Raw genomic sequence first — 24,005 nt, 5'->3', positions numbered from 1 at the left:
CCTCTGTGCTTGGCACATATAGTAAGTGCTTAATAAATGCAAAGTCATCCATTCACTATACAGATGCCCCTAGAGTCTGGACACAGAGGAAAATTGATGGCAATGTGGAGTTATTGCATCGAGTTCACATGACTCTTGCAAAGCATATCAACCTTTGCATCACAAATGATGGAAATCATCTTGAAGATGTTATTTGTTAATATTCCAATTAAATAAAATGTTGAAAATTTCATTCATTTCATTTCTTGAAAATATACATTTTTTCCTGTGTCCAGACTTTTGGAACACCTTGTATTAGGTTCTAAGTATTTTAGAAAGTCACCACCTAAGTTACAAGTTTACTTTCAATGTTAATGAGAATCAGTAATGTTAGTCATTACAGTTATTTTTTAGGAATATCGGGGCTGAGTTTTCTTGTATTTTTACTTTTATATTTCTGTTCAGTAATGGTAAGAATTTTTTGTCAGTGGTGATATTTAAATTAATGATTTAATTTATTATAGACAGTATTTGGCAATTGTATTCAAAGATAAACCCCTGGAGTTATGGGATATCAGAACCTGCACACTCTTGAGAGAAATGTCAAAAAACTTTCCCACAGTAACTGCTTTGGTAAGCAACTTCATTCATAGTTGTACAACTAGCCAGGTGATTGGATTTATATGTCAGAAATATTTCTATTTTGTGATATTACTTAAATTCATTATGTAATTTGTTTTCTATAAATAAATTGAATTTCCACTTGACAATAATATATAGTACCATTTTTCTCCCAGTCATCCAGGCTCTCAATCTAGTTGTCATCCTTGACTTCTCACTCTCACTTTCCATATCCAGTCTGTTGCTAAGACCTGTAGTTTCTATCTTTACAGTACTTCTCGCATATGCCCCCTTTCTCCTTAACATTGCCACCACCCTGGTTCAGGCCCTTATCTCCTCATGCCTGGACTCTTGCAGTAGTTGTTGCTCTGCCAGCCATAAATTTCTCCACATTCCAGTCTGTCTTCCACTCTGCTGTAAATTTGATCTTCATAAAGCCCAGTGGCTCTCTACTACTTCAAGAGTCAAATACAAAATTGTTTTATTTTTAGAGCCCTTTGCAACTTGCCCCCTTCCTGTCTTCTAATTTTCTTACACCTTATTTCCTCCATTTGCTCTTCCATCTAGTGACACTGGCCTTCTTGCTTCTCTAAACATGTGACTCTGTATCCAGTTTCTGAGCATTTTCACTGGTTATCCCCCATGCTCTCTGATCTCCTTGTGGTTTCCTTGGCTTCCTTCAAGTCCCAGCTTAAGTGCCAGTGTCTGCAAGAAACCTTTCCTAGTCCTCAATCTTTCCACCTTCCTTCTAGGATTATCTCTAGTTTTTCCTGTATAGATCTGATTTAACATGCTTGTTTGCGTGCCTTCTCCTCCATTAGACTCTGAATTCCACATGGATGAGGGGTTTTGTGTTGCTTTGTATCCCCAACTGCTTAGCACAGTGTAGATAGTAGATAGCTCATAGTAGATACTGAATAAATGCTTAGTAAGTGAATGAATTAGATTATAAAGCCAAAATGCTTAGTAAGTGAATGAATGATTATAAAGCCAAAATAGAAAATTATCCTTTCTTCAAAACTAACAGTAATAAATGAACATATTCAAGGTTAGGCATGCAAAACTTTTCTAGTATCTTTATAAATTAAGGGAATGTACAACATTGTTCTTATTCAACTTCTTCCTAACAGGAGTGGTCACCATCTCACAATTTGAAAAGTTTAAGAAAGAAACAACTTGCTACTCGAGAGGCTATGGCCCGACAAACTGTAGTCTCTGATGCAGAACTTAGTAGTGTAGAATCTTCTGTGATCAGGTAGGATTCATTGTCTCATCTAAATTTGTTTTTGTGATATAATCATTTTGAACAATACAACTGCCATCTAAAGGCATGTGTTAGGAATACATTTCATGATGCGTTTGAATTACATACCTTGTTTCATCTTAGAGTATTCTATTTAATTGGCTGATTATTTTATTGCTTAGTGTGTTTTTTAACCTGCTCACTAATATCAGCACATTAGTGTAATTAATGAATAAAAAAAATCTTCATTTACATTTTTTTCCTTAATCTTCCCTGCTTTTGCTTACTGTTTGAATTTTCAATGTGGTAATAAAAGCGTAGGAGAATGCATTTGAAATACATGTAAATCAAATAAACTCTTGGGGGAAAGTCTTAATTTAAGAATGTAGCTCTTTTATTATTACTTCAGTAGGTATTCTTTAGTGTTTTTCATGAATTAATTTTTTTTAAATTGGAATCAAAATCAACATTGATATGAAATGATTGCCTGTTATATTTAGATTAGAGAGCTATAGCCATACACATATATTTTGGGTGAACTTAAAACTAGAGGAGATAAAAATGTGATGAACAAGATGTGTTTTGTTCATTGTAAATGTGAATTTTCCCTGGAATCCAGTTTTAATTTAGCAATTGTAAAAGCAAACAAAAAAATTGTTAAAACTTTGCAACAAAAATATATTGTTCTGTCCTTTATAAAGATAGCAAATACAATTAAGCCATATTGTAATAATAATATCATTCTTTTGTATAGTACTTGGGAATTTTTCAAAACTTTTACATAATACTCTTTATCCCAATTGGCGGAGAAAGGCGTTTCAAAGGCCATGCCAGGAGAGTGCAGATTCTTGTAGCTGAAAATGCTGCAAATATGGAAATACCCACCAAGGTGGAAAGGCTGCAAGTATGAGCGTAAAAAAAAAAAATTTTACCATGGAAAGGTTGTCAGGTCATAATTATTTTGGTAACCCATTGGTGCAAAATTTTGCCATTTACACACCACTTTTTTTTGCTGTTTATGTATGTCTATGAATCATGAAACACCCAAATCTCAGAAGTATCAAAAATTGCAGGTAACTCAAAAGGCCATGGAAAAATGTGTGGTGGACATTAGTAGGCTGCAGATCATTGCCAACAATAAGTAGCATGCAATAGATAACTTGAAAGTAGTCCTGAAAAAGGGCACAGAGACCAATCATAGAGGGAAAGTGAGGGATAGTAAATAACTTGGGTATTGCACTGGTGCCCAAAACCAGAAGGAAGCAGCAGTGCTTTAGGCAGGTCTGTTGAGGATCGACTGAAGAAAGACATGGAGAAGAGTCATGTAAGATGAAATGACAAGAGGTCACAGTCTGTACCACTGTCAGGAGTACTGACATTGATGAAGTCATGTAGCTAAGACTGCTTTTGGTCAATCATCATGGATTTGAAAATCTATTTTTTAAAGTTATGCAATATTTCATTCATACCTTATAACTTCAAAAGGTATGTAATTTTACATCTTAGTATATGCTTTCATGGGCGGCCATTATTTCAGGAGTAATCTGTCTGCATGTAGCTATGGGTGTTTATCACTCTACTCTAAGTCTTTTTGTCATGAGAAAGCATTAGGGTTTTAATGGAAGATGTATATATCTTCTCTATCATGTCCTATCTAGCCACACACACACACACTTACATAATATAAAGTTTCTATGTCTTGAATATTTTATTAAATATTTATAAAGATAATTATATTGGAATTACTTATTTTCAATTTAAAATTTTCTTACTGTGCAGTTTAGTATATTTGCTATGTTTAAAGTAAGTTAATGATATGTTAAGGAAACTATTAAAACAATATTTCATTCTTTTTGAACCTTATAAATTGAAGTATCTTTTGAAAAAGCCCTGTGGGATAGAACGCAATTTTCCTCACCCACTTCCCTTTCTGGAAGACCAAAAGATTCAGAGAAGATTATACAAAGTTATACTAGCATTTAATTTCACAAAGTCACAGACTCAGAAGGAATCTTGGAAGCTATTTAATCCAAGCCTTAACTTGAACAGGAATCAGTCACTTCTGCAGTATGTCCAGTAAGTGATTATTAAACCTTTCATCAAAGACTTCTGGTGAGGTATCTTCATCATCTGCCAAAAACATTTAGGATGATCCCAGTAATAATCAAGATTCATTGGTTTCTTTGTTTAGCTCTATGTTTAGATTATTTAAAATGTTTTAATAACTAGCTTTCCTATTGCGGTATGACTATTCCTTGGTAATTGATTATGGCCTAACCACTTTCAGTAGGTCAAGAATTCACTTATGTATGGTTTCATACTTCTTATTTTATATATATATTTTTTAACTCTTGATTTCACTTTATGGAAAAGAATTGTCTTTATTTTATTTCTCCCAAAGCCTGTTGCAGGAAGCAGAAAGTAAATCTGAGCTGAGCCAGAACATCTCTGCCCGGGAGCATTTTGTGTTTACTGATACTGATGGGCAAGTTTACCATCTCACAGTTGAAGGCAACTCGGTAAAGGACAGTGCTCGAATTCCTCCAGATGTGAGTCAAACACTCAGTCTCATTTTTCATGTCAGAGTTGAGAGTAGTTGCCAAAAGTTCACTCAGTTTTACTCCAGTAAACAATCGTAAATATAAAATTAAAAAGTTATTTTAGGAAATTTCTTTTTTAAAAACTATGTAAATGAATAAACTTGATCATGAAAGAAAGCATACTTTGAATCAATTAGTAAACATTTATTAGGTTCCTCGTATATGTCAAGAAAGAAAGCCTACTTTCAGTCAATTAGTAAACGTTTATTAGGTTCCTCGTATATGTCAAGTGCTGTGCAAGGTCTTAGGGATAGAAAGACAAAAATGAGATATTATCTTCCTTTAAGGGGCTCTATTCTGTTGGAGGAAATAGCATGGATAGGTAGATGCAAAGTATAAATGAGGTCAGGTGTTTTGAGGGGTGGGGCAAGAGAAGCACTAGTAGCTGTGAGATTAGGAAGTCTTCTGTCTGCGATGGCTTTGAACTGAACTTTGGAGGAAAGTCAGGATTCTAAGAGGCTGAGGTAAGGAGGGAATGAATTGTGTGTCCATCAGCAAGATTTAAGTTCTTACCTTCTCTGTCCTGAACTGGGGAGAGAACATAATGACCATAGTTGCCACTTAATCTCTTAAAGTGCAATGTTATTTCCGATAATAATCAGTCAAGTACTTTTATGTTAAGATTTAAAAGTTCACTCAGTTTTTACTCCCTTTGGCATTACCTTTTTATGGCCTTGACAACACTTGCTTGTGCCTGGTCAGCTACTGATAAGCCAGGAGTTAATCCTTGTTTTTACTTATGTCTTACAAGCTATTCTTTTCAAAAGGATGCAGTAAAAAAAATTTTTGTGAATTGAAGCAAAATGTGGTAATAGTTTTTAAAATGTGGGAGAAAAAACATGCATGTAAATATGCATGTAAATGTTGCTTTTTAAAATGTACCCTTAGAATTGGTGTTTAGAGGTTGTTCAATTTAATCTCTTCGTTTTTATGATGGGGAAACTGAGGTCCAGAGAGTAGAAGTGAATTGCTCACAATCACCCAGTTTAATTGGCTTCAGAGCTGAGACTATAATTTTTGACTTCTAGGCCAGAGTTTTTTTCCTCTATACTAAGATGCTTTCATTCATTTAATAATACAATCCTTATTTTTTTCTAAATACACGTTTATATACATAATCAAATTTCATCTTAGGAACTCCAGAAGAATGATTTACTCTGACACTGTTTTCTAGGCTAATTTTTCATGTCATAAGCCCTGAATAATAGCCATTACAATATTGGCTAAATAGATTAATTTGGAACCAAATAATTCTTGAACTTCCCCTCTATATTAAAACAAAGGCAGGGTAGTGTAGTAGAGAAGGAGCACTGGCCTCAGAGTCAGGTGACCTATGTACAAGTCAATGTTCACATTTACTTATGTTATAGTGGTCGACTCACTTAACCTCTTTGGTCCTTAATTTCATAAGATAGATATCAAGTGAGGGTGATGATGCATGTATTATGTACCTCTCAAGCTTTTGATGCCCCAGGCCTTGAAGCACTAGAGAAATGTGTCATCATTCTGTACTCTCCTATTCTTCTTCCTTAATGATGTTAGAAGGATTGAGGAAAAGCAGCAAAAATATTAATAACAACAACAGCTAACATTTCTTTTTTTTTAGCCTTAATTTAATTTATTTAATATATTTACTTTTCAGCATTGATTTTCACAAGAGTTTGAATTACAAATTTTCTCCCCATTTCTACCCTCCCCCCACTCCAAGATGGTGTATATTCTGGTTGCCCTGTTCCCCAGTCAACCCTACCTTCTGTCACCCCACTCCCCTCCCATCCCCTTTTCCCTTCCTTTCTTGTAGGGCAAGATAAATTTCTATGCCCCATTGCCTGTGTATCTTATTTCCTAGTTGCATGCAAAAGAAAAAAATATTTTTTGGACATTTGCTTTTAAAACTTTGAGTTCCAAATTCTCTCCCCTCTTCCCTCCCCACCCACCCTCCCTAAGAAGGCAAGTAATTCAACATAGGCCACATGTGCATCATTATGCAAAACCCTTCCACAATACTCATGTTGTGAAGGACTAACTATATTTTGCTCCTTCCTATCCTATCGCCCTTTATTCAGTTTTCTCCCTTGACCGTGTCCCTTTTCAAAAGTGTTTGCTTTTGATTACCTCCTCCCGCTATCTGCCCTCTCTTCTATGTCCTTCCTTGTTATCTCCTTCCTCCTTCTTTCCTGTGGGGTAAGATACCCAGTTGAGTATGTATGGTATTCCCTCCTCAGGTCAAATCTGATGAGAGCAAGATTCACGCATTCCCCCTCACCTGCCCCCTCTTCCCTTCCAATAGAACTGCTTTTTCTTGCCACTTTTAAGCGAGATAATTTACCCCATTCTGTCCCTCCCTTTCTCCATCTCTCAATATATACCTCTCTCATCCCTTAATTTGATTTTATTTCTTTTAGATATCTTCCCTTCATCTTCAACTCACCCTGTGCCCGCTCTCTCTCTCTCTCTCTCTCTCTCTCTCTCTCTCTCTCTATATATATATATATATATATATATATATATATATATGTATACACATACATATATACATACACACACACATATATATATATACATATGCATATTCCCTTCAGCTACCCTAATACTGAGGTCTAATGAATCATACACATCATCTTTCTATGTAGGAATGTAAACAAAACAGTTCAACTTTAGTAAGTCCCTTGCGGTTTCTTTTTCTTGTTCTTTTTCTTGATTACCTTTTGATTCTTATGTTTGAAAGTCAGATTTTCTATTCAGCTCTGGTCTTTTCACTGAGAAAGCTTGAAAGTCCTCTATTTTGTTGAAAATCCGTATTTTGCCTTGGAGCATGATACTCAGTTTTGCTGGGTAGGTGATTCTTGGTTTTAATCCTAGCTCCATTGACCTCCGGAATATCCAAGCCCTTTGATCTCTTAATGTAGAAGCTGCTAGATCTTGGGTTATTCTGATTGGGTTTCCACAATACTCAAAATGTTTCTTTCTGGCTGCTTGCAGTATTTTCTCCTTGATCTGGGAGCTCTGGAATTTGGTGACAATTTTCCTAGGAGATTTCTTTTTGGGATCTATTTAAGGAGGCGATCGGTGGATTCTTTCAATTTCTGTTTTGCCCTGTGGCTCTAGAATATCAGGGCAGTTCTCCTTGATAATATCTTGAAAGATGATATCTAGGCTCTTTTTTTGATCATGGCTTTCAGGTGGTTCAATGATTTTTAAATTATCTCTCCTGGATCTATTTTCCAGGTCAGTGGTTTTTCCAATGAGATATTTCACGTTGTCTTCCACTTTTTCATTTCTTTGGTTCTGTTTTATAATATCTTGATTTCTTATCAAGTCATTAGCTTCTACTTGCTCCAGTCTAATTTTTAAGGTACTATTTTTTTCAGTGGTCTTTTGGACCTCCTTTTCCATTTGGCTAATTCTGCCTTTCAAGGCATTCTTCTCCTATTGTCTTTTTGGAGCTTTTTGCCATTTGAGTTAGTCTGTTTTTTAAGGTGTTGTTTTCTTCAGTGTATTTTTCAGTATTTTTGCAAGTCATTGACTTGTTTTTCATGGTTTTCTCGTGTCCTTCTCATTTTTCTTCCCAATTTTTCCTCTACTTCTCTAACTTGCTTTTCCAAATCCTTTTTGAGCTCTTCCGTGGCCTGAGACCAGTTCATGTGTTTCTTGGAGGCTTTTGATACAGGTGCTTTGACTTTGTTGACTTCTGGCTGTATATTTTGGTCTTCTTTGTCACCAAAGAAAGATTCCAAAGTCTGAGACTGAATCTCGGTGCGTTTTTGCTGCCTGGCCATGTTCCCAGCCAACTTACTTGACCCTTGAGTTTTTCAGCAGGGTATGACTGCTTGTAGAGTTGAGTACTATGTTCCAAGCTTGGGGGGCTGCGCTGTTGATTTCAGAGCTATTCAACCAGCTCTGCCACACCAGCACTCCTCTTTCCCCAAGAACCCCCAACCTGGATAGGACTTAGAGCTTCAGCAGGCTCTGCACTCCTGCTCTGATCAGCCACTTAATTCCTCCCACCAGGTGGGCCTGGGGCCAGAAGCAACTGCAGCTGTAGTTCTGTAGCTGCCCCACCTCTGCTCCCCCCCCCCCCCCCCCGGGGCAGTGGCTGAACTGGGGATTCTATCACCCTGTCCCCAGCAGCTTTTCCTACTAACCTTCTCTGTTGTCTTTGGTGTTTGTGGGTTGAGAAGTTTGGTAACTGCAGCAGCTCACTGACTCAGGGCGCTAGGGCCTGCTCCGCCCAGCTCCTGGTCTGGTTGGTCCTGCCGCTGCCCAGGCTGGGCTCAGCTCCACTCCGCTCCACTCCCAGCTCCGTGAGGGATAGACCTTACCCAGAGACCATCCAGACTGTCCTGGGCTAGAGCCCTGCTTCCCTCTGCTATTTTGTGGGTTCTGCAGTTCTAGAATTGGTTCAGAGCCATTTTTTATAGGTTTTTGGAGGGACTTGGTGGGGAGCTCATGCTAGTCCCTGCTTTCCAGCTGCCATCTTGGCTCCACCCCCCGGTAGGAACAGCTAACATTTCTATAGAGCCTACTATTTGCCAGGCACTGTGCTAAGCACTTTACAAATGTAATCTCATTTGAGCCTCACAACAGTCCTGGGAGATCAGTGCTATAATAACCCCATGTTATAGATGAGATAAATAAAAGTTAAGTGACTTTTCCAGGGCCACACAACTAGTATGTATCTGAGGCCAGATTTGAACTCAGTTTTTCCATTTTCTTAGTTTCCAGTATTGCCAAAATTGTCTAATTATTTGCATAATTGAAGGAAAGGATAAAAGTCCCAAACAGACATTTACCATAGTGGGCAAAAAATAAATGTCTAGTATCTAAGAGGCTAGGGGAATAATTTCAGTCGTTGTTCGCCTTTTGTAATTTACAGTTGCCCAATCTTTTTTAATTTTTTTTTGAAGGGGGAGGAAAGGGCAATTGGGGTTAAGTGACTTGCCCAAGGTCACACAGCTAGTAAGTGTGTCAAGTGTCTGAGGTTGGATTTGAACTCAGGTCCTCCTGACTCCAGGGTCGATGCTGTACTCACTGCACCACCTAGCTGCCCCAGTCGTCCATCTTAATAGTGTAAATGGTTTTTAGTTTTTAATACAAAAAGAATCCCTAACATACTGTGATGGTGACCTTCCAAAATTGTAGCCATGCTTTTTATTTCTATGCTCCTTCATTTGGAAGTAGAGTGTATGTGTAACTTAATGGATTTTAGTTACTATTTTGGAAATAAGAAGTTCCTTAAAGATAGTGAACCAATATGTTACAGCATTAGAAAATCAAGTTTTACAGGGTCAAGGGAGAAAAGTCACTGAAGGAGGATAGGTTAGGAAGGAGCAAAATATAGTTAGTCTTTCACAACATGAGTATTGTGGAAAGGTTTTACATAATGATATGCATGTGACCTATGTTGAAGTGCTTGCCTTCTTAGAGAGGGTGGGTGGGGAGGGAAGAGGGGAGAGAATTTGGAACTCAAAGTTTTAAAAACAGATGCTTAAAAAAAAATTTTTGCATGCAACTAGGAAATAAGATACACAGGCAATGGGGCATAGAAATTTATCTTGCCCTACAAGAAATGAAGGGAAAGGGGGATGGGAAGGGAGTGGAGTGACAGAAGGGAGGGCTGACTGGGGAACAGGGCAACCAGAATATATGCCATTTTTGAGTGGGCAGGAGGGTAGAAATGGGGAGAAAATTTGTAATTCACACTCTTGAAAATCAATGCTGAAAACTAAATATATTAAATAAATTAAATAATATATATCTGCACCTATCAAAAAAATAATTAATTAATTAATTAGAAAAAAAGAAATTCAAGTTTTTTTTTACATATCCATTCTTTTCCAGCAGAAATTCAGGTTTACTGCCAAGATAATAAAATTTGATTATTAACATACCTCTCTTTGTGTAGGCCTGAAGTCAAGGCGTTTCAAAGATCCCTCTGTTCTGTCTGCCAGGTTGCCTAATTTCACAGATAGTAGCAGCTTTATCAAAGAATGATCAGCTTTTAGGGATTCAGCCTCTGATTAGAGCAGCTGTTTCAAGGGAAATGGGTTGGAAGTGGAATAAACAAGGCAGGAAAAAGTAGTTTTAATTGGTCAGTTTTATTTCTCTGAGATAAAATAAAAATATTTATCAGTGAGTAAAGATGTAGAATTTAGATGATTGTTTTAAATCTAATCTAAAATAAAATTTTAATGACCAATTTTGAATACTTTTCTTTAAACATGTTCTTGGATTGAAACTTTTCCGTGCTTGGTTTCAGTCCAGAACTTTAGACTAAAGCAGAAAATTTTGATATATTTTGATTAACACAGAGAATACAGGTTACTTCTGATATTATTTGAGGCTGGAGTGGAAAATGAGAAGATATAGTCCTGAAAAGTAGCAAAACGGGTATCCTCATTTTTGAACTTTATACATTGTAAGTGGATATTTGACAAAAAATCATTAGTAATACTAAGTTTTAGTTTTGTACTAATTCTCCCATGGTTATTTAAAAAGTAGTAAAGTTAATTTTTTTCCACACCTACTAAAATAGTTTGATTTAGGTTGTACTATTTGCATTTGTTAATTCCTTAGTAGGGAAGTCTAGTTTATCTGTGGAAGTTCGTGTCTGCATCAATAATTAGCATCAGTAAAGTATAAAATGATACAACACATATTTTAATATTCCAGTTTGGGAAGCTTAAAAAAGGTAACATTTGATACTTTTTAACTGATTTTCTCTTTTTATATTGAAAAGCACATTTTAAAAAAGCAAATTCTTAATTTTGTTATATATCAATACACTCAGGGAAACAAAAACAACTCTCTAAGTATTATGATTTGCCAAGTTATTCAGAACTCCATTTTAAAAAAAATCACCTTCTGAATTCTTTGGCTGCTGAATATTTTAAGATTATATACATTTTGAGGTAATTTTTTGTGTGTTGACTGAATGCTACTAGGGTTTCCTTTACTCAAACTTGGGGTCCTGTGTACTTAAGTCAGCTTGTAATGTTATTGGCAAACTACTTTTAGCCGTGGAAACTTGAAAAGTCTTCTAAAACTTTTAAATGTGAGTCGAAATCATGGATTTGCGTAGACTAAATGCCCCACATAAATGCATTCCTTCTGTTAAACATGTTTGTTATGGTTCTTTCAAAAAGATTGTTCTTAATTAATTGTTAACAAATAATTGTTCTTAACAAAATTGTTGAATGGTAAAGGTATTGTTTAGAAAATTTTTTAACACTGAATCCTCTAAGTAAACTTATTGAAACAGTTTCTTTGCTTAGTTTAGTTCGGGGCTTTGTTTGTTTGTTGCTTTATTCACTTAAGAGGCTCTTTTGAGAGTTGGCTGAAAAGACTCTTAATGGCACGGAATCTCTCCATCCAGCCAGATTATCTTGGCAAAGGTGTAAGCTAGCAGCTACATGGAAGATGTGACTCCACCGAATTTTATATTTGTTGTTAATTAGATTTTCTTCACACTTATAAAACCTGTTTTTGAGTTTCCCCTTAAGATGGATTTGAGTTTTGCTTTTCATTTTTGGTATAGATCACCTTTAATGGTTAGTTATGAATTTGTAGAAAAGTGTGACCTTGCATTAGATTTCTTTCTGATGAAATGTTTTGCTTCTCTTCCTTTGATATGTCTTAAAGAAAAGTCATTTCCTTCTTCAAACTTGTAGTCCAAAAAAACTGACCTTTCAATTTGTACAAATCTCATTTTTTTTCTTTACTAGTGAAATCTATGAGCTATGTAGGTGCTTAATAGTTGAAGATGTTGAATAGTTAATGCCTTTCTTTGAGGAATTTGATGGTTCTTAGTAGTTTCCATTACCATGGGGAAAAAAAAAAACTTTGCTTAAATTTTGTTAATACTGCGTAGTGTGTCATCGTAAAGTTTTCAAGACTTTCCTTTATGATTGTTCTACAAACATGATGTTTCATTGTTCATTTTTCCCAGGGAAGCATGGGTAGTATTACATGCATTGCTTGGAAAGGTGATACATTGGTTCTTGGAGATGTGGACGGAAACCTAAATTTTTGGGATTTGAAAGCCAGAGTATCTAGGTATTTATAATTGTTTATACTTGAGTGCATTCATAGATATATAGAAAGTTACTTTTAAATTTTTATAATAAATATAGAAATTTTTGTTTTGTGACTTGAAATATTTGTCCTAGAAGCATAAACATAAAGTTTGTTGCTTTGTCATAACTGCTTGTCAACTGGTGAAGTGCAGATGAGCTAATAATCCTTTAACATTGTTCTTGGGAACATCTTAGATCAGAAATTTTACAAGGGGGTGATGATATTCTTTACAAATAGGGCTATTCATTCCTGTAACTAAAGTGGCAGTCTCTATTAGGGAAATAGAATTGGAAACAGATCAATGGTAGACATCGTGATACTGGATTTGACTGCTAATTTATGCTGATAATTTTTTTTTTAACATTTAAGTCATTTTTTTTGGAAATCTGATACACTCAGATAACTGTGCTTCTTTTGTCAGAGGAATACCAACACACCGAAGTTGGGTGAGGAAGATCCGATTTGCCCCTGGTAAAGGAAACCAAAAATTAATAGCTATGTATAATGATGGAGCTGAAGTCTGGGATACTAAAGAAGTAGGCATCTGTTTTGTTATTTTCTCTTCCATATTTATGTGTTAAGTTCTTACTTAGTAAAACTAAAATGTAAATACAAGAAGCTCTCTACTTTTTACTAACAGTGATAGACACTTAAACATATATTTTGTGATTATTGATGAAAGCTATGATCCTTGTCAGATTTGTAATGCCAAATTTTTATTCTTTCAGCTCTTAAAAAATATTGACTTTATATTATAGTGCCTTTTCACTCCAGATATGACATAGTGTCACTGTTTCTGTTCTATCACTGTCATTTGGTGTTTTTGAAATGAAACCCGAGTATGAATGATAGAATGCTAAAAGACAAGGCAGTTTTAAATTTGGCATGTATAGTTTAGTTATAATCATAGTTACTATCTTCAGTTGCTTTAGAACAGTTGATCCAGTGTGCACATCTTCATGTTACTGACAATTGCATTCGCTTTTCAAGGTTCAGATGGTAAGCAGTTTAAGAAGTGGAAGAAATGTCACCTTCCGCATATTGGATGTGGATTGGTGTACATCAGATAAAGTGATCTTAGCATCAGATGACGGATGTATTAGAGTCCTAGAGATGTCAATGAAATCATCATGCTTTAGAATGGATGAACAAGAATTAACAGGTATGTTGGAGGAGCCAAGTAATAGTTCATAGTGCAAGTATGCTTTAATGCCTTTTCCTTTTTGCCTTGGGCTACCATCTTTTAGAAAGAATTTTATTTTTTAAGGTCTGTTGATAGATCTAGACTTGTTTTTAGGAATTCTTAGTTTAGAGTAATATGTTGATGTCAAATAAGACTAATGTTTCTGTTTTTGAATTGCAATAAACTTTTAACCGTAGACTTCAAGAAATTCTGCATAGCATGTATTTTAGTTGTACCTTTCTTGAAATGTCTTGTCCACCAAAGTTGTAAGACATTTACTTGAATAAAAATGGTTTCTTTGCTGTGTAAGACAGCACTCGGGTATATGAATTTAGTGTTAGTTTGAACTAGGTGACATCCGAAGTCCTTTGTAACTACCATTCTGTGATGATTGGCATTTTAAATATTGATCTTTATTTCTCTTTTTACTGGAAACCGTTAAAAAAGACACTGGCAGTTATGTCACGCATCGTAAATTTTGGATCCTGTTTGTTGATATATTGAATAAATAGCCAAAGCAAATATTTTCTGCAGATTTTTGTTATGTCTTACTTTTTGCAGTTACCTTGCAATGTACTTGGTATTTACACAGTAACAACAGTTATACAGATTGTCACTTCCCCCTACATCAGCTCATACTGTCTTCTCCAGTTTTTCTGAAATCATCCCCTTCATCATTTCTTACAGCACTACAGTATTCCATTACATACACATAACTTGTTTAGCCATTAAATAATTCATGGGCACTCCTCTAGTTTACAATTCTTTTCTGCTACAAAAAGAGCTGCTATAAATCATATGGATCCTTTCCCACTCATATAGCTCTAGTATTTGTATCACTGGGTTAATGCATATGCAAAGTTCAGTAATTTTTTTATCATAATTCCAAATTGCTTTCCAGAGTGGCTAGACTAATTCATAACTCCACCAACAGGGCATCAATGCACTTGTCTTCCCAGAGTCCTTACAGCATTTGTCATTTTCCTTTTTAATCAACTTGGCCATTTTGATAGTTATTGTAAGGTTTAACCTCAGAGTATTTTAATTTGTATTTCTTTAATTATTATTGATTTGAAGCATTTTTTTCATGTGGCTATTGATAGCATAGATTTCCTCCTCTAAAAACTTTCATCCTTTCATCCTTTCATATCCTTTGACCATTTATCATTTGGGGAATGTGTCTTCTTCTTACGAATCTGAATGAATTCCTGTGTCTTAGAAATGCTTTATTAAATAAACTTGATACAAAGATTTCTCCCTCCCCACCCCCCATTTATTTGTTTAGCTTCTAATTTCAGCTTCACTGGTTTGGTTGAAAAACTTTATAAATTTTATATAATCAAAATTCTGATCTCTATCCTCTGGATGTGAACTGTTTCCCTATCCATAGATGTAACAACAGGTAATTTCTTCCTCCTTTAATTTGTTTATGATGTCACGCTTTCTGTGTAAGTCCTGTACCCATTTGGAGCTTTTCTTGGTACAGAGTGTGCCATGTCTTTCTACCAGGATGCTTTCCTGGTTGTACTGAATTCTTACCCAAGTACCTAAGGATTATGGGTTTAAATAATACTTCTGAATACCGTGTACAGAATCTGTTCCACCGATTGACCTCTATTTCTTAATAAGCACCAAATCACTTTGATGATTACTGCTTTGTTGTATATTTTGAGGTCTTGTACTGCTTGGCCCCCTTCCTTCTTACCTCTTTTCATTATATTCCTTTGAGATTCTTGACTTTGTTCCAGGTGAATTTTATTTTTATTTTTTCTAGCTCTATAAAGTAGTCTTTTGGTAGTTTCCTTTGTATTACAGTGAAGCAATTTAGGTAGTGTTATCATTTTTATTATATAGGTATCACCAGCCCACAATCAATTAATATTTATCTCAGAATCTTTTTGAATCCTGTCTGCTTGACTTAACATCTAGCTGTTCTTCCCAGGTTTACATCATCTTGTAAAATTGCTAAGTCTTCCATCTGCATGGTTTTCCAGTGATTTGTTAACTGTTAACTAGCACAGGGCCAAGCACAGATTCTGGGGCACTCTGCTAGAATCTCTTCTAGGAGAATCTTTGAGTCCTGTCATTTGGAAAGTTGAAATGTTTGCCCATTTTCAGGCCTGTGTCGTATATCCTGTTCTCCACCATTTTTCAAGGTCACTGATAGTGGTTCAGCAGTCATATCTACTAGTTCATTTAGTACCCTGGGATATTGTTTGTCTGGACCTCATGACCTGAATTTATTGAATCTTGGGGCTCTCTTATTATCTCCTTATTTATCTTACATGAAATCGATATTCCTAAAGCTCATCAGGTTGTGTCACTCTTCTGCTCAGGAGATGTCATCAGTGCCCTGTTTCCTCTAGAATAAAGTATAAATGGCTCTTTGACCTATCTGTCTCTTCACAATCTGACTCCACTGTCTTTTCAGGCCAGTTTCACATTGATCTTCCATATTCAGTTTATCTTTTGGTCAAACTGACATACTTACTTTCTTCTGTTTATGTTCCTTACATGGCATGTTCTATCTCCTCTCACCCTGAACCTGTCCCCAGGAGGGCCTCCCAAGGCATGGAATGTGCTTCCTCCTCCTCCTCTTGGAATTCTGTCTTTTCCCAAGGTTCAGCTCAACTCCCAGAAACCTTTATTCTCCTACCTGGTAATACCCCCTCCCCTACCTCTAAATTATTTTTTATTCATTTTGTATTTATTTCTGTACACGTGGTTTCCCCAGTAGAATTTAAGCTTCTTGAGGGCAGCCGCTTGCCTGGCACCAATTATATGCCTAATAAATGTTGTTGAATTTAGTCATTTGAGTCAGGTTTCATCGAGGATAAGGATGGTGACAATGACAGCAGCAGTAGCGTACATTTATAGAACAGTTTGTTTACAACCGTTTGAGCAGATAAATTTGGTACTTTAATGTTTCAAATGGAAAATTAAAATCCAGAGTTGCAAAAAGTAGTTTACAAAACTGCAATTGTCAGTTGGTGTTTAGTTAGTTGCTAGTTGAACCAAAGACAAAGAAATTTTAAATTCTAATCATAATGTCTAAAAAGACTGCCTATACATCTCCCATTTCAAATTTGAATTGAAAAGGCTCCAAAGTCCAGAACAGTTTGTACTTAAGTTAGCAACTGACTATGAAATGGGAGCTCATCATATTAAGTCATATTTAATGCTGCATCGTAACATTTGACATACTGCCAAGCTGGAGATTACATTTTTCTTTCAAACTTTTCCTAATTTAGAAATGCATTTCCACCTAAGTCATTTTTGAAATTATTTAATCATGCAGCCTCAGCCACCCTTCTTCCTCCCCCCAAAAAAGTTAAAGTGGAGTGTATACAACACACACTGTATTTTAAAACCCATATAATACCCAGCAAATCATAAAGGATAAAAAATAGCCAAGTTAGTTTAAAAAATAGGTAATATTTCCATATATTTAACCCAAAATATGTGTTTTATTTATACTTGGATAAATTAGAGGCTCTGTGCCAATTCAGTACTGTCCATTTCTTTACTTACAAATCAGAGGTGAATATACTTTGAGGTGAGTTGTTGGGAATTTTGTCTTTACAACAGGGGCTTCAATGCATGTTTTTTAAAAAATTAAGTTCAGAACAATAAAGAACTAAAACAAAAGACAGTTTGAATCTGTTAGTGTCCTGTCTTAAATTCTAGATCAAAATATCTTCTTTGATCCTGATTTCTCCAAAGAGAAGGGCATTAAAGTTCAAAGGAGAATCATTGTTTAAAATCCTTGGGACTACAGACTGGTACAGAAGTTTACAGAATATTCCTTCGGCCATCATTGCTAGCTATGAAAAGTAACTACTTTTCAAATATGTAAAAGCTGTTTTAATATTCTTCCATTTTTAAGCAATAGCTATAAAAATATATGATTATTAGACTATGGGGGAGAGAAGGGGAGGATATTTAATATGCAATTTTCATAGACATTGACTTGGCCTCAATGAATATTAAGCCATAACATTTCCTCATTGGCAGTGATCATTTATTGGAATAAGGATTACCAAGATGAGGCTTTCAGTAACCACATAAACTTTTCCTATTGGTAATTGCCTCTTTTTCTTATTTTCATTTTGGAGAAACAAACACCAAAGCATGCGTTCCATATACTTCCAACTGCAAGGTTACTTTCTTGTGATCTTTGTATTTATTTGGCAGTTGCTTCCATGTCTGGCTAGTGGAATAGTTATTGTTCTTCTTGGCTTTAAACACTTGGTGTTTTACAGGTTTCCAATAACCCCAAGTTCATTTTAGGATTTATAAAAATTTTTTTTTATTTTATCATTTTTATTTAATATTTTAGTTTTCAACATTTATTTCCACAAGATTTTGAGTTACAAATTTTCTCCCCATTTCTACCCTCCCCCCATTCCAAGATGGCATATATTCTGATTGCCTTGTTCCCCAGTCAGCCCTCCCTTCTTTCACCCCACTCCCCCCCCATCCCCTTTCCCCTTACTTTCTTGTAGGGCAGGATAGATTTCTGTGCCCCATTCCCTATATATCTTGTTTCCCAGCTGTATGCAGAAAACAACTTTTTTTTTTAAGCATCTGATTTTAAAACTTTGAGTTCCAAATTCTCTCCCCTCTTCCCTTCCCACCCACCCTCCCTAGGAAGACAAGCAATTCAACACAGATCACACATGTATCATTATGTAATACACTTCCACAATGCTCATATCGTGAAAGGCTAACTATATTTCCTTCCATCCTATCCGGTCCCCCTTTATTCAATTTTCTCCCTTGACCCTGTCCCTTTTTAAAAGTGTTTGCTTTTGATTACCTCCTCCCCGTATCTGCCTTCCCTTCTATCATCCCCCATTTTTGTTTTTTTTTTTTTTTGTATCCCCTTCCCTTTACTTTCCTGTGGAGTAAGATACCCAATTGAGTGTGTATGTTATTCCCTCCTCTAGCTGAATCCGATGAGAGTAAGATTCACTCATTTCCCCTCACCTGCCCCCTCTCCCCTTCCAACAGAACTGCTTTTTTCTTGCCACTTTATGTGAGATAATTTACCCCATTCTATCTCTCCCTTTCTCCCTCTATCAATATATTCCTCTCTCACCCCTTAAATTTATTTCATTTTTTTAGATATCATCCCTTCATATTCAACTCATCCTGAGCCCTCTGTCTATATTCCCTTCAACTCCCCTAATACTGAGAAAGGTCTCATGAATTACACACATCATCTTTCCATGTAGGAATGTAAACATAACAGTTCAACTTTAGTAAGTCCCTTATGACTTCTCTTTCTTGTTTACCTTTTCATGCTTCTCTTGGTTCTTGTATTTGATAGTCAGATTTTCTCTTCAGCTCTGGTCTTTTCATTGAGAAAGCTTGAAAGTCCTCTATTTTATTGAAAGTCCATATTTTGCCTTGGGGCACTATACCCAGTTTTGCTGGGTAGGTGATTCTAGGTTTTAATCCTAGCTCCATTGACCTCCGGAATATCATATTCTAAGCCCTTTGATCACTTAATGTAGAAGCTGCTAGATCTTGTGTTATTCTGTTTGTGTTTCCACAATACTCAAATTGTTTCTTTCTGGCTGCTTGCAGTATTTTCTCCTTGACCTGGAAACTCTGGAATTTGGTGACAATATTCCTAGGACTTTTCTTTTTGGGATCTTCTTCAAGAGCTGATCGGTGGATTCTTTCAATTTCTATTTTACCCTCTGGTTCTAGAATATCAGGGCAGTTTTCCTTAATAATTTCTTGAGAGATGATGTCTAGGCTCTTTTTTTGATCATGGCTTTCAGATAGTCCAGTAATTTTTAAATTCTCTCTCCTGGATCTATTCTCCAGGTCAGTGGTTTTTTCAGTGTGGTATTTCACATTGTCTTCCATTTTTTCATTCCTTTGGTTTTGTTTTGCAATATCTCAATTTCTCATAAAGTCACTAGCTTCCACTTGCTCCACTCTAATATTTAAGGTGGTATTTTCTTCAGTCGTCTTTTGGACCTCCTTTTCCATTTGGCTAATTCTGCCTTTCAAGACATTCTTCTCCTCGTTGGCTTTTTGGAGCTCTTTTGACGTTTGCGTTAGTCTGTTCTTTAAGGTGTTATTTTCTTCAGTATTTTTTTGGGTCTCCTTTAGGAAGTTGTTGACTTTTTTTCATGGTTTTCCTGCATTACTCTCATTTCTCATCCCAATTTTTCCTCTACTTCTCTTACTTGCTTTTCCAAATCCTTTTTGACCTCTTCCATGGCCTGAGACCAATTCATGTTTTTCTTGGAGGCTTTTGATGTAGGCTCTTTGACTTTGTGGACTTCTTCTGGATGTATGTTTTGCTCTTCTTTCTCACCAGAAAAGGAATCTAGAGTTTGAGTTTGAGTCTGTATTTGAGTCTGAGTTTGTTTTCACTGCCTGTTCATGTTCCCAGCCAACTATTTGACCCTTGAGCTTTTTGTCAGGATTTGACTGCTTGTAGAGTAGAGGGTACTTTGTCCCAAGCTTTAGGGTCCAAGCACTGCTGTTTTCAGAACTACTTCTACTCCACCATCACCGCAGGCCCTGTCACAGCAGCGCTCCTCCTCCCCCAAGAACCGCCAACCAGGAATTGCCATCTTTTACTACTTGCTTCTTTTAATAAAGCATGTAATAAATTCCACATATTATTTTCAAAACTATTTTGGTTGTCTATACTTCTTTCTGAACTTCTCTTTATTTTGAAAAAAAAAATGTTTCAGTGGACCTCTTTTTTGGTATTGCTATCAGTAACCTATGCTTGTCCTCAAAACTTTCTACCTCAATTATGAACCAAGAGAAGAAAAAAAAAAAAGCCCAAACTTTGTGACAAGTAAGTCTGGTCAAGCAGAACAAATCCACTTGCTAGCCATGTCCAAAAATTTACATTTCTTTCTGCACCTTGAGACCATCAACTTTCTGTCAGGAGGAAAGTAACATGCTTCATCATAGGTCTTCTGAAGACATGGTTGATCATTGCATTAAATTAGATAAGAGTTCTTAACTTTTCAGAGTTGTTTTTCTTTATAATCTTATGCCCTTTTATTAATTATTCTCCTGGTTCTGCTCACCTCACTTTGCATCAGTTCATACTGCCTAGGATTATTTGAAACTATCTCTTTTGTTATTATTTATGGCACAATATTATATTACATGCATATATAATCGCTTCTCCAATTAAGAGGCAATCCAAAATTACCCTCCACCTTTTAGATTTTTTTCTTTTAATCCCTTATTCTGGCTCAGCAGTTATATGTTACTTGAGACTATTCTCTCCACAGTATTATCCTTACTCTTAACCCCTTCTAACTATCCTCACTTGTTTCCCTGTTGAGTTTGATGTGTTTCTACACCAGATTGTTGTGTATTTAACTATCCCTTGTCTGTTTCAGATAAAAATGAGTTTCTTGTGTGCCTGCATCCCCAGTCTCTTCCTCCTTGTTTCTCTGCTGTTCTCACCAATTCCAGTTATGAAAAATAGCAAGTTCTAACCACTTCCTCCTTTCTAACACTAGTATACTTTTTACCTTCCTTTCACTTTTTAAAACCCTCAGAGAGTGCCAATTTACCCAACATGCCCTGTTTTTCTTATTTAACTCACCCTAAATTCATTAATGTTCTACAGGGACACTTGTTTCTTCTCAGCCCTTCATTATCATATAGCCCCTTCCAATGACTCAAATAAAATATATCTTTTTAATTCATCTTCATTCTTGGTACTTCAGATTTCCTATTCAGTTCCTTTTATCTTAAATGTTTCAAAATCTCTAATCCATTAAAGATCTGTTTTTTCCCCCTGTTGAATTTTAATCTGCTTTGCAGAGTAGATTCTTTTTGGTTATAAGTTTACCACTTTTGCCTTTTGAAATATCATATTACAAGACTTCCTCACACTTATGATTGAAGCTGCCAGCTCTTATGATCCTGACTGTTGTTGCTTGGTGTTTGAACCTTCTTTCTGGATGTTTGCAGCATTCTTTCTTTGATATGGGACTGCTGGGTCTTGGCTGTTGCATTCCTGGAACTTTTCTTTTTACAGTTTCTTTCAGGAGGTAATTTCCACCAATCTTAATTTCTATCAATCTTTACTTTGTCCTCTACTTCTAATAGTTCTGGACAGTTTTCTTTCATTGGATCACAAAATATAGTGCCTAGTTTTTTTTTTTTAATTATGGTTTTCAGGGAATCCATTAAATCCCTCAGTGATCTGTCCTTGATCTGTTTTTTTTCATTAGTTTTTTTTTTTATTAGATATCTATATTGTTTTTTTTTCCCCCAAGGCTTTGATTTTGTTCTAAGTATTTACTTCTGACTTATTAGGGTCACTGGCTTCTGTTTTTTTTCCCTTCTAGTTTTCAAGGAATCTGTTGCTTTCTCTTAAAGTATTATACCTGAAGTTCTGCTCCAGAGCTTTAATTTCTTCTGGTTTTTTTGTATTTTTTTTTTCCTTTTAGTCTCTGATGGAAAATCAAAGTCTTTTCTCAGTCACACTCCTAGAAAAAACTGTCTATATGCATTTGTTGCCGCCACTTCCTCTCCTCTAACTCACCCCTCAGTCCTTTATAATCTGATTTCCAACTTTATCACTGAGCTGAAAGTTACCAATCTCTTAATTATCAAATTTTATGGTCTTTTCTCAGTACTTGTCTTTAAGTTTGCTGCAGCATTTGATACTGTTGATCACCCTTTTTCTTTCTGTTAATTGTTCTTACTTTCTCTGCATTTATGTAATGCTGCTTTATCCTTGTTCTCCTCCCTATCCGATGGCTCCATCTTATTCTTCTTTGCTGGATTGTCAGTTAAACCACAAGAGAAAACTAGATCTATGAATCATCTGCAGAGACCACATGTGCTGAAAGAGTAGATAGATACAAGGTCCCAGGACAGAGCTTTGGGACACACCCACAGTTTTCTCCTGTGGTTTTAGTTTAGCATTATTAACTATCTGTTGGGCATTTCAAATTGACTGTCCTGGAAGCATCTCAGATTCGACGTCTCCAGAACAGAACTTACTTGGTTTTCTCAGTAATGGAGGAGCTGAGGTTTTCTACTGAGAGATAAGTACAGTTGGCAGTGGAACCTTGAGGGAGAAAAATTTTAGTAGCCCCTGATGGGAGTAAGAGTCAATCAGGAGTGCTAAAAGGGTTGCTGAGCATCGGTGAGAAGCTGAGTTGAGGGTAGGTGAGGTGCACAAGGGCATGACTTCAGGGGCATTCAGCTGCATAGGAGATGACCCAGGTATGGGGACTGATAATGTAAGGTAACAGTGGTAAGATGAGAGACTTGTGATGGGAGTAAATACACAGTTGAACTAGGTAACTATAGAGAAAGAATGAAGAGCAGAAAATGAATCCAGAGCAAGAGCAATAGGCCTAGAAGATTATGAAAGAATATTGAGGAGCTGGAGGTCGAGGTGAGGACAAAATCTAGATTTAGGAGGAACGAGGCATCATAAGAGATGAAAAGGCAAGAGATTATGATTAGAGAGGATTATTTCAGAATTAAACAACATGGAGGAAGAACATTTTGGGATCATGCTGAAATGAAAGATATGATTACCTCTTGGTGGAGATGGAGATATAGGCAATAAAATGAAAATAATCCAAGTTTTATTTGTTTGAGAGACCTCAGGATAAAGGGTAGTACAAAATGAGAGGGAGATAGTTTCAAGGCAGGAGGAAGTGTTGTGAGGTCTGTAGCTTGTGAGGGTTGGGTCTTATTATCCAGAACATTTTCTTAATTAAGTCAATTTCCTTATACATACATTCCTGTGTAAACTGGGAGAAATGCTTATGCAATCTGTCACATAGGGGCTTGGTGGAAAAAAGTACCTTGTAATTTATGACAACATATGCAAATGTGAATTACTGTTATTATTGGAAAATAGTTCCTTTTTTAATAGATGTTAAACACATCATAATATCTAAAAGTATGCTAATAATTGTGTTATGAGAGACAGGGTGGCAAAATAGATGGGGGCCAGCCTTGGGGTCAGGAAAACCTGTATTCAAGTCCTCTCTCTGACACACACTGGGTATATGACCATGAATAAGTTACTTACTCTCTAAAAGACAATAAGCTTTGATGATCTACACCAGTAAAAGGTATTTCTACATTTGGAGTTTTCCACACTGATGAAATCACAGATCTAGATAAAACAATAAATGTGTCACCAGCATTGAAGAAAAGAGATTTGATTACAAGATACATTAAGATCATAGTTATTTAGTATATTGATGTACCTTCAGAAAAATTGTGCACAAGATGCCATTTAGCTCTAGTAATTTAAATGTCCACTAGTATG

General features: G+C 36.0%; 1 protein-coding gene across 1 annotated transcript in view; it reads left to right on the top strand.

The window, feature by feature from the left end:
• Positions 1-24,005, top strand: part of WDR11 (WD repeat domain 11) — an 83,385-nt gene that overhangs the window by 41,000 nt on the left and 18,380 nt on the right. The window contains exons 14-19 of the mRNA XM_036735332.1: positions 504-612; positions 1,731-1,855; positions 4,245-4,392; positions 12,392-12,498; positions 12,941-13,055; positions 13,510-13,681. Coding sequence (XP_036591227.1) covers positions 504-612; positions 1,731-1,855; positions 4,245-4,392; positions 12,392-12,498; positions 12,941-13,055; positions 13,510-13,681 — 776 coding nt within the window. The remainder of the gene's footprint in view (positions 1-503; positions 613-1,730; positions 1,856-4,244; positions 4,393-12,391; positions 12,499-12,940; positions 13,056-13,509; positions 13,682-24,005) is intronic.

This window comes from Trichosurus vulpecula, chromosome 8 (genome assembly GCF_011100635.1).
Source record: "Trichosurus vulpecula isolate mTriVul1 chromosome 8, mTriVul1.pri, whole genome shotgun sequence".
NCBI lineage: Eukaryota > Metazoa > Chordata > Mammalia > Diprotodontia > Phalangeridae > Trichosurus > Trichosurus vulpecula.
Note: the sequence above shows the minus strand (reverse complement) of the source record. Positions and strands in the feature narration are given on the sequence as shown.